This window comes from Bombina bombina, chromosome 2, assembly GCF_027579735.1.
Source record: "Bombina bombina isolate aBomBom1 chromosome 2, aBomBom1.pri, whole genome shotgun sequence".
Taxonomy (NCBI): domain Eukaryota; kingdom Metazoa; phylum Chordata; class Amphibia; order Anura; family Bombinatoridae; genus Bombina; species Bombina bombina.
The window spans coordinates 1,388,048,041-1,388,067,474 of NC_069500.1; the positions used below are offsets into that span (position 1 = coordinate 1,388,048,041).

At 37.5% G+C, this 19,434-nt stretch overlaps 1 protein-coding gene across 4 annotated transcripts in view; it reads left to right on the top strand.

Moving 5' to 3' along the window:
- LOC128650397 (kyphoscoliosis peptidase-like) overlaps positions 1 to 19,434 on the top strand; it is a 155,120-nt gene that overhangs the window by 75,976 nt on the left and 59,710 nt on the right. For all 4 annotated transcript variants that reach the window (XM_053704316.1, XM_053704317.1, XM_053704319.1 and 1 more), the window contains 2 exons: positions 14,587 to 15,230; positions 15,840 to 15,951. In XM_053704316.1, the coding sequence (XP_053560291.1) occupies positions 14,598 to 15,230; positions 15,840 to 15,951 (745 nt within the window). In that variant the 5' untranslated portion in view covers positions 14,587 to 14,597. The remainder of the gene's footprint in view (positions 1 to 14,586; positions 15,231 to 15,839; positions 15,952 to 19,434) is intronic.

A 19,434-nucleotide genomic window follows, 5' to 3' on the forward strand; every position in this document is an offset into this window, starting at 1 on the left:
GAACTGTGGATTCTGTATACGAAGCCAAGGAAGACCAAGGATGACAGGTTGTGCTGGAGAATGAATGATATTGAACTGCAACTGTTCGGTATGAAGGACTCCCACAGTCAGGGTTAGGGGTGCTGATTCAAAATGGATTAAACCTGATCCAAGGGTAGTGCCATGCAGAGTAGTTATCTTGAGACATTGTTTCTTCTGCATAAGAGGTAAGCCTGCCTGAATCATAAAACGGTGATCAAGAAAATTTCCAGCTGCCCCTAAATCAATAAAGGCGTGAGCATTGACAGAATTCTAAAGGAAGGTCAGGATAACAGGAACCATCCTAGAGGAGTGAGGGGTTTTAGTAGTGACCATGCTTAGAGGTACCCCAATGTTATTCCCTAAGCATTGGCTTTTCACAACAGAATATCACAGTTCTTAAGCTGGTGTGAGTTAGAACCACAATAAAAACAGTTTTAATCTCCTTCTCTGTCTTTCGGATTCAGAGGGCTTGAGGGAGGAGAGATCCATGGGTTCCTCTACAGAGGTAACTGGAGGTGCTGAAGGGGTAGAGGATAGTCTAGAAACCGGGAGAGTAAGAGGACTAGAATTCTGTCTCTCTCAGCTTGTCTCTCCTAGCTTGTCTCTCCTAGCTTGTCTCTCCTGGAAGCGAGAATCTAAGGCCTTTATCAAGACTGAGTTTATTTAAATAAACTCAGTCTTGATAAAGGCCTTATTGGGGCCGAAACGCATTGACTGAGTATTGGTAAGCCTAATCCCTTTCATGCACTGTTGTGTGAAGCTATCTGCACCATATTTTTCTTTATATTTTTAGGTGGACATCGTTTGTTGGGCCAATCTGGTTCAAACCCTAATCCTGTTTCACACTCCTGTGGACACAGCCCTTCCTCTCCTCACACCCTCAAGGATAGATCTACACTGTGGGATCACTACAAGGAATATCCATCTAGGTCTGGGTGACTTTTTTCACTTTATATACACCGAATTTTTTCATTTTTTCATTTTGTCATTTTGATTTTTTCGTCACTGAATTGCAATTCACATATTGATTTTCCATAGACACATTTTTCTATTTTTATATTGAGTCATTCCCCACGACAATCATTATTTTTTTGGATTTCACACTATTGACTATTTCTGGACACTAGACATTTGTATATATATTTTTGATGTATTGACAATTTTCTGAGTATCCTCATTACCCCAACCCGTGCATTCTCAGTCTGACATCTGTGATTATTTGTTGCTTACTATCTGTTGATGATATTTTGCACATTGCTTTTACTATTGTTTTACTCATTTATTCTCATGGATCCATGATTTACACTGTATGTTTTTAGACATTGTTAATAAATTTTAGAATTTTAATATTTTAACAATTTTATTGAACATATTTGCTATCCCCTTTTGCCTCCAGCTTGGTAGGCGCTTGGGGGTCCCCTTTATCACTTGATCATTGCGAAAGTGCAGCCTGCACTGGTTAAGAAAACCCCTACAGTCAGTAGTACCATCGTACTTGCCAGGCAAAGGTATCCGGGTATGTTTCCAGATGCAGGGGAAGAGGATGCAGCACTGGCAGTTGGGACTGGCTGCGCAACAACAGGAGTAGCGTTCTTTTCTGCAACCAATGAGGAAAGCATAGCGGATATAGCCTCTAGTTTAGGGTCCACATTCTGCAAGTGTACGGTATGGGTTCCCAGCATCTGTCCCTGAAGATGGACTGCTTTTGCAACCTCATTTGGTTCCAGTGCTCAAATATAATGTAATGCTCGTGGGATATTCCTCTACCAAACCAAACTTGGCCAGTAGTCTTCTTCTCCCGGTGTCAAGTGGAGTGATAGGAAATATCGCAGAGCAGAGAAAGTTTGTAAAATGAGGTAAGCAGTACTCACAGTAGGCAGGGCAGTCCTTAGCGACAATAGGAAGGAAATTCGGCAGTATAGCAGTTCAGGGTAAAGCAATAGAAGGACCAGGAACAGGCAGAAGTCAGCAACAAAGGGAAATCCAACAGTATAACAGTTCAGGGGTAAACCAATAGAATGGCCAGAGAAGCAGAGTTCAGCAGTAGTATATCAATCCAGCAGTTTAGGGTTAACAGGCAGAGTGGTCAGACAAACAGAGTTCAGCAGAAGTATATAAATCCAACAGTTTAGGGATTAACAGGCAGAGTGGTCAAACAAGCAAAGGTCATCAGTAGTATATCAATCCAACAGTTTAGGGATTAACAGGCAGAGTGGTCAGACAAGCAGAGTTCAGCAGCAGAATATGAATCCAGCAGTTTAGGGGTTAACAGGCATAGTGGTCAGACAAGCAGAGGTCAGCAACAATATAACAGTCCAGCATAGAGTAACATTAACACCCAGGAGCACACTAAGTAACACCTATACTTGGGTAGTGCATGTAAGCACTGCAGGTACTTACATAGGCGCCGATTCACGCCAAGGAGGACACACAGGTGTACAGAGGAGCGGCATCCAGGATAGAGAGGCAGCGTGTGGCGATGACATCATCGCCACATGCTCTGAAACACTGCCTCCATTTATGGCAACGGCCATAGCAACGAGTCACCACCGCCGCATCTATGGCAACAGCCATAACGAGTAGTGCCGCGGTATCGGCGTGACAGATAAAGCATAGCTGTAAAATGCTGACTTCACCTGAACATCTAGATATTTTACCTCAAAAGGTCCTAAGAATTCACTCCCCACTGTAATCAGCCAATCAGGATGCTAGTCCAAGGACATGCAAGTAAGTGTGCATCTGGCATGTTATTTTCCCATTCAATTTAACAAAGTTTACTATGAAATCTAATGAGATCACAGCAAAGGAAAGCATTACCTCAGCACTGGTGATGCTGATTAGCTATTATTCTGTTGTTTGATTTTTATTTAGTTTTTGGACAGCAGGTGAAGTATAACAATTTACACAGCACTTACTCTGGTGAGCTGAAGAAATTGTGAGATAAAATATCTTCCCTTTTTACATAGAGATGTTCAGGGGATACTTTTATGTCAGCTTTTTACAGATATGGGCCTCCATTACATATGCAGCGTCGCCCGCAAAAGCCAGCAACGCCAGTTTTTACGCGATTTTGGTATTACATATACGGCGTAGCATACAAGTTACGCGCGTAAATTTCACCCGTCGCTCGCAATCATTACTCCCATAGGCTAACATGGGGCCGCGTCGTAAATAGGTATCCAATATCCAGCGCAAGGCCTTACGTGGTGAAAATGGAGAAATCTTACTCCATTTTTACCTCGCCATAAAAGGCAGCTGTAGCAGGCCTTGCACTGAGTATGGGAGCACCGTAACTCCCAAAAATGCCTGCAAAAATAAACTAACACCTAACATGCGCAATGTCTATCTATCTGTCAACCGCAATCCCCCACCGCAATAACTAATAAACAGCTAGATTTAGAGTTTTGTCGGTAAAAAGCTGCGTAGCTAACGCTGCTTTTTTGCCAACGCACACCCTTCCAACAACGCTGGTATTTAGAGTTGTCTGAGGGGCCGCGTTAGGCTCAAAAAAGGGTGCGTTGAGCCTAACTTAGCTCCACTTCAACCCTCAATACCAGCATTGCTTACGGTAGTGGTAAACTGGCAAAACGTGCTCGTGCACGATATCCCCATAGGAAACAATAGGGCATTTTTGGCTTAAAAAAAACCTAACACCTGCAAAAAAGCAGCGTTCAGCTCCTAACGCAGCCCCATTGTTTCCTATGGGGAAACACTTTCTAAGTCTGCACCTAACACCCTAACATGTACCCCGAGTCTAAACACCCCTAACCTTACACTTATTAACCTCTAATCTGCCGCCCCCGCTATCGCTGACACCTGCATTATACTATTAACCCCTAATCTGCCGCTCCGTACACCGCCGCAACCTACATTATACTTATGAACCCCTAATCTGCTGCCCCTAACATCGCCGACCCCTATATTATATTTATTAACCCCTAATCTGCCCCCCACATGTCGCCGCTACCTAACTACACTTATTAACCCCTAATCTGCCGACCGGACCTCGCCGCCACTATAATAAATGTATTAACCCCTAAACCACTGCACTCCCGCCTTGGCTGATCGGAACAGCCAATAGAATGCGAGTTCAATACGATTGGCTGATTGGATCAGCCAATCGGATTGAACTTCAATCTGATTGGCTGATTGCATCAGCCAATCAGATATTTTCTACCTTAATTCCGATTGGCTGATAGAATTCTATCAGCCAATCTGAATTGAAGGGACGCCATCTTGGATGACATCCCTTAAAGGAACCTTCATTCGTCGTTAGTCCGTCGGGGAAGGAGGATGTTCCGCGTCGGTGGGATGAAGATGGATCCGGAAGAAAGAAGATAGAAGATGCCGCTTGGAAGAAGACATCCCCCGGATGGAAGACCTCTTCTTTGCCGCTTGGATCAAGACTTTGCCAGGATGGAGGACCTCTTCTTTGCCGCTTGGATCAAGATTTCTACCGGATGGAGGACATCTTCTTGCTCCACTTAGATGAAGAATTCGTCTCGGCTGGGTGAAGACGACTCAAGGTAGGGAGATCTTCAGGGGGTTAGTGATAGGTTTTTTTAAGGGGGGTTTGTGTGGGTTAGAGTAGGGGTATGTGGATGGTGGGTTGTAATGTTGGGGGGGAATTGTATTTTTATTTTCATGCAAAAGAGCTGATTACTTTGGGGCAAGGCCATGCAAAAAGCCCTTTTAAGGGCTGGTAAAAGAGCTGATTACTTTTATATTTTAGAATAGGGTAGGGAATTTTTTATTTTTTTGGGGGGCTTTTCTATTTTATTAGGGGGCTTAGATTAGGTGTAATTAGTTTAAACTGCTTGTAATTCTTTTTCATTTTTTGTAATTTAGTGTTTGTTTTTTTGTATTATAGAATAGTTTATTTTATTGTATTTTATTTTAGGTAATTGTAGGTAATTTATTTAATTAATGTAATGATAGTGTAGTGTTAGGTTTAATTGTAACTTAGGTTAGGATTTATTTTACAGGTAATTTGGTAATTATTTTAACTAGGTAGCTATTAAATAGTTATTAACTATTTAATAGCTATTGTACCTGGTTAAAATAAATACAAAGTTGCCTGTAAAATAAATATAAATCCTAAAATAGCTACAATATAATGATTATTTATATTGTAGCTATATTAGGGTTTATTTTACAGGTAAGTATTTAGCTTTAAATAGGAATAATTTATTTAATAAGATTTATTTTATTTCGTTAGATTTAAATTATATTTAACTTAGGGGGGAGTTAGGGTTAGGGTTAGACTTAGCTTTAGGGGTTAATAAATTTATTAGAGTAGCGGTGAGGTCCGGTCGGCAGATTAGGGGTTAATACTTGAAGTTAGGTGTCGGTGATGTTAGGGAGGGCAGATTAGGGGTTAATACTATTTATTATAGGGTTATTGAGGCGGGAGTGAGGCGGATTAAGGGTTAATAACTTTATTATAGTAGCGGTGAAGTCCGGTCGGCAGATTAGGGGTTATTTTTTGTAACTTAGCTTTTTTTTATTTTTTGTACTTTAGTTAGTTTATTTAATTGTATTTATTTGTAGGTATTGTATTTAATTAATTTATTGATAGTGTAGTGTTAGGTTTAATTGTAGATAATTGTAAGTATTTTATTTAATTAATTTATTGATAGTGTAGTGTTAGGTTTAATTGTAACTTAGGTTAGGATTTATTTTACAGGTAATTTTGTAATTATTTTAGCTAGGTAGCTATTAAATAGTTATTAACTATTTAATAGCTATTGTACCTAGTTAAAATAAATACAAAGTTGCCTGTAAAATAAATATAAATCCTAAAATAGCTACAATGTAATTATTAATTATATTGTATATTGCTATATTAGGGTTTATTTGATAGGTAAGTATTTATTTTTAAATAGGAATAATTTAGTTAATTATAGGAATATTATTTAGTTTAATATAAATTATATTTATGTTAGGGGGGTGTTAGGGTTATGGTTAGAGTTAGGTTTAGGGGTTAATAACTTTATTATAGTAGCGGCGACGGTGCGGGCGAGAGATTAGGGGTTAATAATTGTAGGTAGGTGGCGGCGATGTTAGGGAGGGCAGATTAAGGGTTAATACTATTTATTATAGTGTTTGCGAGGCGGGAGTGCGGCGGTTTAGGGGTTAATACATTTATTATAGTGGTGGCGAGGTCCGGTCGGCAGATTAAGGGTTAATAAGTGTAGTTAGGTAGCGGCGACATGGGGGGGGCAGATTAGGGGTTAATAAATATAATATAGGGGTCAGCGATGTTAGGGGCAGCAGATTAGGGGTTCATAGGGATAATGTAGGTTGCGGCGGTGTCCGGTCGGCAGATTAGGGGTTAAATTTTTTTATTAGAGTGGCTCTATATCTAGGCGAAAGTCTATTAACCCCTAAACCGCCATCAAACCCACACCGCAAGTAATAACTAAATTATTAACCCCTAAATCCGCCAACCCCAACATCGCAGACTACCTCTTAAAACTATTAACCCTTAATCCGCCATTAACCCACAACCCAATAAACCTATTCAAGTATTAACCCCTAAACCGCCATAGCCCACATAGCCTATTAAATGTATTAACCCCTAATCTGCCGCCGCCAACGTCGCCGCCACTATAATAAAGTTATTAACCCCTAAACCTAAGTCTAACCCTAACCCTAACACCCCCCTAACTTAAATTTTATTTAAATAAATCTAAATAAATGTACTATTATTAACTAAATTATTCCTATTTAAAACTAGATACTTACCTTTAAAATAAACCCTAACCACTAGATTTAGAGTTCTGCGGCCAAAGGGGTGCATTAGCTACGCGTGCTTCCCCCCCCCCGCACTTTTTAAATACCGCTGGTATTGAGAGTTCACAGAAGGGCTGCGTTAGGCTCCAAAAAGGGAGCGTATAGCATATTTACCGCCACTGCAACTCTCAATACCAGCGGTGCTTACGGACGCGGCCAGCTTCAAAAACGTGCTCATGCACAATTCCCCCATAGGAAACAATGGGGCCGTTTGAGCTGAAAAAAAACCTAACACCTGCAAAAAAGCAGCGTTCAGCTCCTAACACAGCCCCATTGTTTCCTATGGGGAAACACTTCCTATGTCTGCACCTAACACCCTAACATGAACCCCGAGTCTAAACACCCCTAACCTTACACTTATAAACCCCTAATCTGCCGCCCCCGCATCGCTGACCCCTGCATATTATTTTTAACCCCTAATCTGCCGCTCTGTACACCGCCGCAACCTACGTTATCGCTATGTACCCCTAATCTGCTGCCCCTAACACCGCCGATCCCTATATTTATTAACCCCTAATCTGCAGCCCCCAACGTCGCCGCTACCTACCTACACTTATTAACCCCTAATCTGCCGACTGGACCTCACAGCTACTATAATAAAGTTATTAACCCCTAAAGCTAAGTCTAACCCTAACACCCCCCTAAGTTAAATATAATTTTTATCTAACGAAATAAATTATTTCTTATTAAATAAATTATTCCTATTTAAAGCTAAATACTTACCTGTAAAATAAACCCTAATATAGCTACAATATAAATTATAATTATATTGTAGCTATTTTAGGATTAATATTTATTTTACAGGCAACTTTGTATTTATTTTAACCAGGTATAATAGCTATTAAATAGTTAATAACTATTTAATAGCTACCTAGTTAAAATAATTACCAAATTACCTGTAAAATAAATCCTAACCTAAGTTACAATTAAACCTAACACTACACTATCAATAAATTAATTAAATAAAATACCTACAATTATCTACAATTAAACCTAACACTACACTATCATTAAATTCATTAAATAAATTACCTACAAATACCTACAAATAAATACAATTAAATAAACTAACTAAAGTACAAAAAATAAAAAAATAATTTACAAACATAATAAAAATATTACAACAATTTTAAGCTAATTACACCTACTCTAAGCCCCCTAATAAAATAACAAACCCCCCAAAATAAAAAAATGCCCTACCCTATTCTAAAATTAAAATTGAAAAGCTCTTTTACCTTACCAGCCCTTAAAAGGGCTTTTTGCGGGGCATGCCCAAAAGAATTCAGCTCTTTTGCCTGTAAAAAAAAACATACAATACCTTCCCCAACATTACAACCCACCACCCACATACCCCTAATCTAACCCAAACCCCCCTTAAATAAACCTAACACTAAGCCCCTGAAGATCTTCCTACCTTGTCTTCACCATGCCGGGTATCACCGATCGGTCCTCCAGAGGGTCCCGAAGACTTCATCCTATCCGGCAAAAAGAAGTCCAGAAGAGGCTCCAAAGTCTTCATCCTATCCGGGCAGAAGAGGAGATCCGGACCGGCAAACATCTTCATCCAAGCGGAATCTTCTATCTTCATCCATCCGACGACGAGCGTCTCCATCTTCAAGACCTCCGTCGCGGATCCATCCTCTTCTTCCGACGTCCTAACACAGAATGAAGGTTCCTTTAAGGGACGTCATCCAAGATGGCGTCCCTCGAATTCCGATTGGCTGATAGGATTCTATCAGCCAATTGGAATTAAGGTAGGAAAAATCTGATTGGCTGATGGAATCAGCCAATCAGATTCAAGTTCAATCCGATTGGCTGATCCAATCAGCCAATCAGATTGAGCTCGCATTCTATTGGCTGATTGGAACAGCCAATAGAATGCGAGCTCAATCTGATTGGCTGATTAAATCAGCCAATCAGATTTTTCCTACCTTAATTCCGATTGGCTGATAGAATCAGCCAATCGGAATTTGAGGGACGCCATCTTGGATGACGTCCCTTAAAGGAACCTTCATTCTGTGTTAGGACGTCGGAAGAAGAGGATGGATCCACGCCGGAGGTCTTGAAGATGGAGCCGCTCGTCGTCGGATGGATGAAGATAGAAGATGCCGCTTGGATGAAGATGTTTGCCGGTCTGGATCTCCTCTTCTGCCCGGATAGGATGAAGACTTTGGAGCCTCTTCTGGACTTCTTCTTGCCGTATAGGATGAAGACTTCGGGACCCTCTGGAGGACCGATCGGTGATACCCGGCGTGGTGAAGACAAGGTAGGAAGATCTTCAGGGGCTTAGCGTTAGGTTTATTTAAGGGGGGTTTGGGTTAGATTAGGGGTATGTGGGTGGTGGGTTGTAATGTTGGGGGGGTATTGTATGTTTTTTTTTCAGGCAAAAGAGCAGAATTCTTTGGGGCATGCCCCGCAAAAAGCCTTTTAAGGGCTGGTAAGGTAAAAGAGCTTTTCAATTTTAATTTTAGAATAGGGTAGGGCATTTTATATTTTGGGGGGCTTTGTTATTTTATTAGGGGGCTTAGAGTAGGTGTAATTAGCTTAAAATTGCTGTAATATTTTTATTATGTTTGTAAATTATTTTTTTATTTTTTGTACCTTAACTTTTTTTATTTTTTGTACTTTAGTTAGTTTATTTAATTGTATTTATTTGTAGGTATTTGTAGGTAATTTATTTAATTAATTTAATGATAGTGTAGTGTTAGGTTTAATTGTAGATAATTGTAGGTATTTTATTTAATTAATTTATTGATAGTGTAGTGTTAGGTTTAATTGTAACTTAGGTTAGGATTTATTTTACAGGTAATTTGGTAATTATTTTAACTAGGTAGCTATTAAATAGTTATTAACTATTTAATAGCTATTGTACCTGGTTAAAATAAATACAAAGTTGCCTGTAAAATAAATATAAATCCTAAAATAGCTACAATATAATGATTATTTATATTGTAGCTATATTAGGGTTTATTTTACAGGTAAGTATTTAGCTTTAAATAGGAATAATTTATTTAATAAGATTTATTTTATTTCGTTAGATTTAAATTATATTTAACTTAGGGGGGTGTTAGGGTTAGACTTAGCTTTAGGGGTTAATAAATTTATTAGAGTAGCGGTGAGGTCCGGTCGGCAGATTAGGGGTTAATACTTGAAGTTAGGTGTCGGTGATGTTAGGGAGGGCAGATTAGGGGTTAATGCTATTTATTATAGGGTTATTGAGGCGGGAGTGAGGCGGATTAGGGGTTAATAGCTTTATTATAGTAGCGGTGAGGTCCGGATTAGGGGTTAATAATTGTAGGTAGGTAGCGGCGACGTTGGGGGGGCAGATTAGGGGTTAATAAATATAGGGGTCGGCGGTGTTAGGGGCAGCAGATTAGGGGTACATAGGGATAACGTAGGTTACGGCGGTGTGCGGTCGGCAGATTAGGGGTTAAAAAAATTTAATAGAGTAGCAGCAATGTGGGGGGACCTCGGTTTAGGGGTACATAGGTAGTTTATGGGTGTTAGTGTACTTTAGAGAACAGTAGTTAAGAGCTTTATGAACCGGCGTTAGCCCAGAAAGCTCTTAACTCCTGGCTTTTCTCTGCGGCTGGAGTCTTGTCGTTAGATTTCTAACGCTCACTTCAGCCAAGACTCTAAATACCAGCGTTAGAAAGATCCCATTGAAAAGATAGGATACGCAACTGGCGTAGGGGGATCTGCGGTATGGAAAAGTTGCGGCTGCAAAGTGAGCGTTAGACCCTTTCCTGACTGACTCTAAATACCAGCGGTAGCCCAAAACCAGCGTTAGGAGCCCCTAATGCTGGTTTTGACGGCTAACGCAGAACCCTAAATCTAGGCGTAAGATAGCTACAATATAACTAATAGTTACACTGGAGCTATCTTAGGGTTTATTTTTATTTTACAGGCAACTTTGTATTTATTTTAACTAGGTAGAATAGTTACTAAATAGTTATTAACTATTTAATAGCTACCTAGTTAAAATAAATACAAATTTACCTGTAAAATAAATCCTAACCTAAGTTACAATTACACCTAACACTACACTATCATTAAATAAATTAAATTAATTAACTACAATTACCTAAAATTAAATACAATTAAATAAAATAAACTAAAGTACAAAAAAAACACACTAAATTACAGAAAATAAAAAAATTACAAGAAGTTTAAACTAATTACACCTAATCTAAGCCCCCTAATAAAATAAAAAAGCCTCCCAAAATAATAAAATTCCCGACCCTTTACTAAATTACAAATAGCCCTTAAAAGGGCCTTTTGCAAGGCATTGCCCCAAAGTAATCAGCTCTATTACCTGTAAAAAAAAATACAATACCCCCAACATTAAAACCCACCACCCACACACCCAACCCTACTCTAAAACCCACCCAATCCCCCCTTAAAAAAAACTAACACTAACCCCTTGAAGATCACCCTACCTTGAGCCGTCTTCACCCAGCCGGGCAGAAGTCTTCATCTGATCCGGGCAGAAGTCTTCATCGAATCCGGGCAGAAGAGGACCTCCAAGCGGCATCTTCTATCTTCTTCCTTCCGACGCGGAGCGGCTCCATCTTGAAGACATCCGACGCGGAGCATCCTCTTCGTTCAACGTCAAACTGAAGAATGAAGGTTCTTTTAAATGACGTCATCCAAGATGGCATCCCTTAGATTCCAATTGGATGATAGAATTCTATCAGCCAATCGGAATTAAGATAGGAAAAATCCTATTGGCTGATGCAATCAGCCAATAGGATTGAGCTCACATTCTATTGGCTGATTGGAACAGCCAATAGAATGTGAGGTCAATCCTATTGGCTGATTGGATCAGCCAATCAGATTGAATGTCAATCCTATTGGCTGATTGCATCAGCCAATAGGATTTTTCCTACCTTAATTCCAATTGGCTGATAGAATTCTATCAGCCAATCGGAATTGAAGGGACGTCATCTTGGATGACATCATTTAAAAGAACCTTCATTCTTCAGTCGCCGTCGGATGGAAGAGGATGCTCCACGTCGGATGTCTTCAAGATGGACTCGCTCCGCTCCGGGTTGGAAGAAGATAGAAGATGCCGCCTGGATGAAGACTTCTGCCCCTCTGGAGGTCCACTTGTGCCCGGCTGGGTGAAGACGGCTCAAGGTAGGGAGATCTTCAAGGGGGTAGTGTTATGTTTTTTTTTTGGTTTTTTTTTACAGGTAATAGAGCTGATTACTTTGGAGCAATGCCTGCAAAAGGCCCTTTTAAGGGCTATTTGTAATTTAGTATAGGCTAGGCAATTTTATTATTTTGGGGGGCTTTTTTATTTTATTAGAGGGCTTAGATTAGGTGTAATTAGTTTAAACTTCTTGTAATTTTTTTTTTATTTTCTGTAATTTAGTGGGGGGTTTTCTGTACTTTAGTTTATTTTATTTTATTGTATTTAAATTTAGGTAATTGTAGTTAATTAATTTAATTTATTTAATGATAGTGTAGTGTTAGGTGTAATTGTAACTTAGGTTAGGATTTATTTTAAATTTGTATTTACTTTAACTAGGTAGCTATTAAATAGTTAATAACTATTTAATAACTATTCTACCTAGATAAAATAAATACAAAGTTGCCTGTAAAATAAAAATAAATCCTAAAATAGCTGCAATGTAATTATTAATTATATTGTAGCTATCTTAGGGTTTATTTTATAGGTATTTAGTTTTAAATAGGAATAATTTAGTTAATAATAGTAAATTTATTTAGATTTATTTAAATAATATTTAAGTTAGGGGGGTGTTAGGGTTAGGGTTAGACTTAGGTTTAGGGGTTAATATAGTGGCAGCGACGTTGGCGGTGGCAGATTAGGGGTTAATACATTTAATAGACTATGTGGGCTATGGCGGTTTAGGGGTTAATACTTGAATAGGTTAATTGCGTTGTGAGCTATGACGGTTTAGGGGTTAATAATTGAGTTATTACTTGCGGTGTGGGTTTGATGGCGGATATAGGGGTTAATAGTTTAAATAGGCATTATGCCTTGTGGGGGGTTGTCAGTCTAGGGGTTAATACATTTAATATTAGTAATGAGAGGTGGGGATTGCGGATATAGGGGTTTTACGTGTTGGGAGGCGTGTTAGACTTTTACGGGAGATTTGTTATTTTCTTTACTTTTCTTAGGCGCCGGCAGTTTCTAAAGTGCCGTAAGTCACTGGCGACTCCAGAAATTTGTATTTACGCTCATTTCTGGACATCGCTAGTTTATCCGACTTACGGCACTTTATGAACTGCCGATGCAGTTTATGTAATACCTCGATGTGCGAGGTGAAATTACGGGCGGTGCAGGTTCCCACGCTTGCGCCGAAACCTGCGCCATACGGTTTGATATATTTGATAGCTCCCATGCTGCTTAACTTTCAAGTGATTTAGCATATGAGTATTATGTCCCTTTAAAGTTAACGTCTCTTTAATTTTATAAGTGTGTTGGATAGAATGTAATATGGCACACAGGTAAAACATCCGTGTTAAAGTCTAAAACTAAGATTAAAGGATATTACATTAGATAGTCTAAAAAAGGGGAAAACTCACTTATATGCAAACTATTGTTAGATGTAATAAAATTAGCAATGGGTCCTCAATACTGTTGCCTAATGTGTATCCTCAATACTTATTTAGTATAAGATCAATCAATATTGTTGAGAATATATATTACATTATATTACGTTATACTTTTGGATGTATCTTAATTACATTTGGATATTTCTAGTTAAAGGGGCAGTAAAGTCAAAATTAAGTGTTTATGATTCAGAACATGACAGAACATGTAATTTTAAGCAACTTCCCAATTTGCCTCTATTATCTAATTTGCTACATTCTCTTGGTATCCTTTGTCGAAAAGCATACCTAGGGAGGTTCAGGAGCATAAATGCACTACTGGGTAGGAGATAGCTGCTAATTGGTGGATGCACATAACTGCATCTTCTCACTGGCTTACCCAATATGTTCAGCGAGCTTTCAGTAATGCATTGTGACTCCTTTAAAGGGACAGTCTACCATAGAATTGTTATTGTTTTAAAAGATAGATAATCCCTTTATAACCCATTCCACAGTTTTGCATAACCAACACAGTTATATTAATACACTTTTTACCTCTGTGATTACCTTTTATCTAGGAACCTTCTTCCAGCCCCCTGATCACATGACTGGGACTGTTTATTATCTATTGTCTTGCATTTAGTATTGTCTTGTGCTAAATCTTAAATAACCCCCTGTGCCTGAACACAGTGTTATCTATATAGCCCACGTGTGCTTTCTGTCTCTTTGTGTTGAAAAGAGATTTAAAAAGCCTGTGATAAGAGGCAGCCCTCAAAGGCTTAGAAATTAGCATATGAGCCTACCTTTGTTTAGTTTAAACTAAGAATACCAAGAGAAAAAAGCAAATTTGATGATAAAAGTAAATTGGAAAGTCAATTAAAATTAAAAGTCCTATCTGAATAATGAAAGTTTAATTTATACTAGACTGTCCCTTTAACAAGAGAATAAAGCAAATTAGATTATAGGGTTAAAGTAAATTCAAAATTTGTTTAAAATTGTATGCCCTACCTGAATCACGAAAGAAACATTTTGGGTTTAATGTCCCTTTAAAATGCAAACATTAATGATTATTGAGTGTATCCCTATTTCTGTGTTACTATAACAAACTGTTTTTTTTTTTTAAGAACGATGCATACATCAAGCACTTTTTTAACTACATAAAATATAAGATATTCAATATGAAGAATAATGTATTTCTCTCCTCTCAAGGTTCAGAATAAATGAAAATGGGACGTGGGAACAGTGTTGCGACAGATCTAGAAGAGAGGCAGTCAGCAAAATCGGTTTCAATGGGTATCTCATTGCTTGGAAATAAAAATAACAATAATAATAATACCAGAGGTATGAAAGTTCTATCACAAGCTAAACAATACAATGAGATAATACTTCAGTCCGGTGGGCATGTTAACATGACCCCAAACAGCACGAATAAGCGGTCACATAAGGTTAACACAATTGTGGTGAATACAGTTAAACACTCTGTGATCAGCATTTCTGCAAAGACGGGTCAACAAATAGTTGTTGAACAGAATCCACATGATAGAACCTTGGATAATACCACTGCTGAAACCAGAAACAGTGTTTTCCAATTTTGGTCAAAGATTAATAAAAGCAACATGAATTCTAATGAGGGGACTATAAATACAAACTCAAAGTCAAAAAAAGATACAGTGAGCACAATATCAAAAAAATTGCTTAACTATCAAAATATATCTGAAAAGAACTGCAAAAGATGTACCATCAACAATGACTCTGTTGTGACCATACAGACTCAGAGGAAGAAGAGAGAAGAGCTGATCTCTTCAAACAATTTCATGCATATAGACAATCATGTCATTGCTTTGAGTGAACAGGTATGTACACAATGTTTCAGCAATTGCTGCTTAAGCCATAATAATATTATTAAAAGTAGACATTTGTTTAAGTTCCAGAAATATTGCAAAGCTTGTTTGTGAACACATTGCACCTGTATCTAGTATGGGATTTTTGGCTAAATCTCTTTATATATTCATTTGTAAATGGAAAAAATACTAGAGAAAATAATAATCAAGATTAAGGGTAGCTTAGGAATAGGGTAGGTGACTTTTACTACAAGTGTTTGGTCAAAAAGAGACAATTTGGAATTTGGTATATTAGGTATCAAAGTATACACTAAAATCCCTATGATAACATTTGAAATATTTTTTAAAGCTTGTTTTAGATAAATGAAGAAGTACTAAGAACGTATATGTGATCTGGGAATAGTTTGGGATAAGAGTTTCCATGTATTCTAAACAGGAATTTCCCTGAATTTAGTGTTTAAAATGAAAATATATATCCTTTCAATAATGCATTTTCCATTGAGATACACACACGCACACATATATATATACATATATATATATATATATATATATATATATATATATATTTATACTGTATATACTAGAAATGTATATTTTGTATTTCTATTATTTTTTTAGATGAACTTGGAAAATACTTCTGTACAGGATGTTGTATGTAAAATCACAGAAAAATCACAGAATGACCTTGAAAAATTAAGGGCAATATGGATTTGGCTTTGCCATAATGTCAGTAAGTATATAATTTAACTTCTATATACTCAATAATGGTAAACGCATATTTTAGATCAGTGATATACACTGTATATGTACACAAGTACCAGAAACACATACAATTTGACTTAATATACTACAAAATGTAGCTAATATAACACAACCATCAGGTAGCAGCACAGAATAATATATACTTTTCATCCATGCACAAAATAATCTTTTTCGTATCCCATTGATTAAATACCTGACATTTCTTAATATGAACCTAATGGTCACCTGCTTGGTATTTTATCTTTTGATCACACAACTGAAAGTGCTTTTAGTAGAGGTCTCAAGCACAATGTTTTGGTGGATTAGAGGAGGCAGGGGGTCTTTTTATGAACACCAGAAATTCTTGTATTGAACAAGGCAAACTCCTCATTTGAAAGATATAGTACATTTCTCATATGAATAATCCTGTATAAGGCTGTTTTGCTAATTTAAGGGATAGCACTATCTTTAAATCAATATCTTCTATAAAGCAAAATACAAAATAAAACTGAGTAGATTCTCAGCATTTTTACTGTAGGGCACATAAAACACATGCACATATCTACCATCATGTTAACACTACATAGCAAAAGCTCTGCATACTAGATAAATAATTCAAATGTAAAGCGACAGAACACTGTAAAATAGTTTTTTATATTAAAGGAGCAGTCTAGACTAAAATTGTTACTGTTTAAAAAGATAAATAACGCCTTTACTACCCATTCCCCAGCTTTGCACAACCAACATTGCTATATTAATATACTTTATAACTTTTAAACCTCTACATTTCTGCCTGTTTCTAAGCCACTATAGACAGCCTCTTATCACATGCTATTTTATTAGCTTTTCACAACAGGAGACTGCTAGTTCATGTGAGCTATATAGATAACATTGTGCTAATACACGTGGAGTTATTTAAGAGTCAGCACAACACAGCACTAATTGGCTAAAATGCAAGTCAATAGATAATAAATAAAAAGTCATGTGATCAGGGGGCTCTCAGAAGATGCTCAGATACAAGGTAATCACAGAGGTAACAAGTATTAATATAACTGTGTTCGTTATGCAAAACTGGGGAATGGGTAATAAAAGGATTATCTATCTTTGAAAACAATAAAAATGCTATTGTAGACTGTCCCTTAATGTATTTTCATTGACTTGTTATACCAGCTGCAGAGTATAAAATGTTGGAGAAATTGCATTTTCAGATTCATTTGTGTGCATGATATTCCTGGTTTTGTGCTTTTAAACCACAGCCTATTACAATAGGTTGAGCTTGCAGGTAATATCAGATCTCATTATGTTATCACTTTGTGTACACACACTTGCTTCCTTATCTTATATCTGTTTGTAAACCAACGTTTAATACTTCTCAGAGAACAATGGAAAATGATCATTTTATTACTAAAAGTGAAAGTGAATCCTAGTGTTTGTGAAACGCTAGGATTGACTACTGAAACAAACAAAGGGGACATTTATGCAGAAAAGCTACTTTATTTGTTTCAAGCGTTGCCGCACTGAGTTGCTAAGGCAGCCCGCGGCAGAATACTATTTTGCTAAGAAGTGACATTTCCACCTCTTAGCAAATAGCGTGCAGGAAATCCCGAGCCACAGGGAGACAAGCCAGATTTGCTTCATGGATTTTAGCTAAGAGGTGAAAACGTCACCTCTCAGCAAAACAGAATTCTGCCGTGGGCTGCCTTAGCAGATCAGTGCAGCAACGCTTGAAACAAATAAAAGTAGCTTTCAGCATGACATATTATATACTTCATACTTTTAAAATCAGTAGTTCAGAGTTTTACACTTCAAAGCCGTAGCATAAAACTCTTAACTAAAGTTCTAAAAAGTACACTAACACCCATAAACTACCTATTAACCCCTAAACTGAGGCCATCCCGCACAGGGATAGGCACGAGCCAAGGCTGTGGCAGACATTTTCTAAAGTAAAGACCTTTAGTGAAGGACACCAAGGTGCATTTACAATTAAAACTATTATTTTATAGTGCTGAATTTTATTATACTGATGCAGATACCACTGATCCTGTAACCAGCCCTTGTCTGGCTATACACATGTGCCAGTGTCACTTCTGTGTCTTTGTATAGAGCTGGGTGTTATTATACAGATGCAGAAGATACACATCCAGTATTTCACTCAGGCTTTATTTATTCCATAACTTATCACCCAATATTGCTAGCAGTCTCTTGACAATCCACTAATTTTATTCTCACTAAATATTTTCCCATTCCTATTATTTAATCAGAAAGAAAAGGTATTCTAAGGTTATGATTCACAACCTTACTATATCTTTTTTTTCTATTTAAATACTACTTATAATAAACCTTAGATGCTGGTTAAAGTGCTTTACCTTTGCATATAAAGCTCCAGGGACACAGTGGCAGCTTGCTTCTTGAATCTTCCCTCCCTCACTGTCTCACTCAGAGTCATTTTCTGGTACTAAGCGGCATCATGTGGGAGTGGCCACAACTCTGCAAAACGTGGCGCCGCGCGTGTTAAGGAGGAGTCAGGTCCAGTATTCATCTGTTTTACTCCTACCTCCCCACAGCAAAATGGGCAGCGGACACTGCAAGGGCCAGTCACGGACACCAGTGTCCGTGTACGGACACCTTGCCTATCCCTGCTCCCGCATCGCAAACACTTAAAACATTTTTTAACCCCTAATCTGCCTAACCGGACATCGCCACCATTATAATAAATATATTAACCCCTAAACCGCCGCACTCCTGCCTCGCAAACATTAGTTAAATATTATTAACCCCTAATCTGCCGGCACTAACATCGCCGACACCTACCTACAATTATTAACCTCTAATCTGCCGCCACCAACGTCGCCGCCACTATACTAAAGTTATTAACCCCTAAATCTAAGTCTAATCCTAACCCGGCCTAACGTAAATATAATTTAAATAAATCTAAATAAAAATTACTATAATTAACTAAATTATTCCTATTTAAAACGAAATACTTACCTATAAAATAAACCCTAAGATAGCTACAATATAACTAATAGTTACATTGTAGCTAGTTTAGGATTTATTTTTATTTTACAGGCAACTTTGTATTTATTTTAACTAGGTAGAATAGTTATTAAATAGTTATTAACTATTTAATAACTACCTAGCTAAAATAAATACAAAAGTACCTGTAAAATAAAACCTAACCTAAGTTACAATAACACCTAACACTACACTATAATTAAATGACTTACCTAAATTAAATACAATTAAATAAAATTATCTAAAGTACAAAAAAAAACAAAAACTAAATTACAGAAAATAATAAACAAATTACAAGATTTTTAAACTAATTACACCTAATCTAATCCCCCTAACAAAATAAAAAAGCCCCCCCAAAATTAAAAAAGCCCTACCCTACACTAAATTACAAATAGCCCTTAAAAGGGCCTTTTGCTGGGCATTACCCCAAAGTAATCAGCTCTTTTACCTTTAAAAA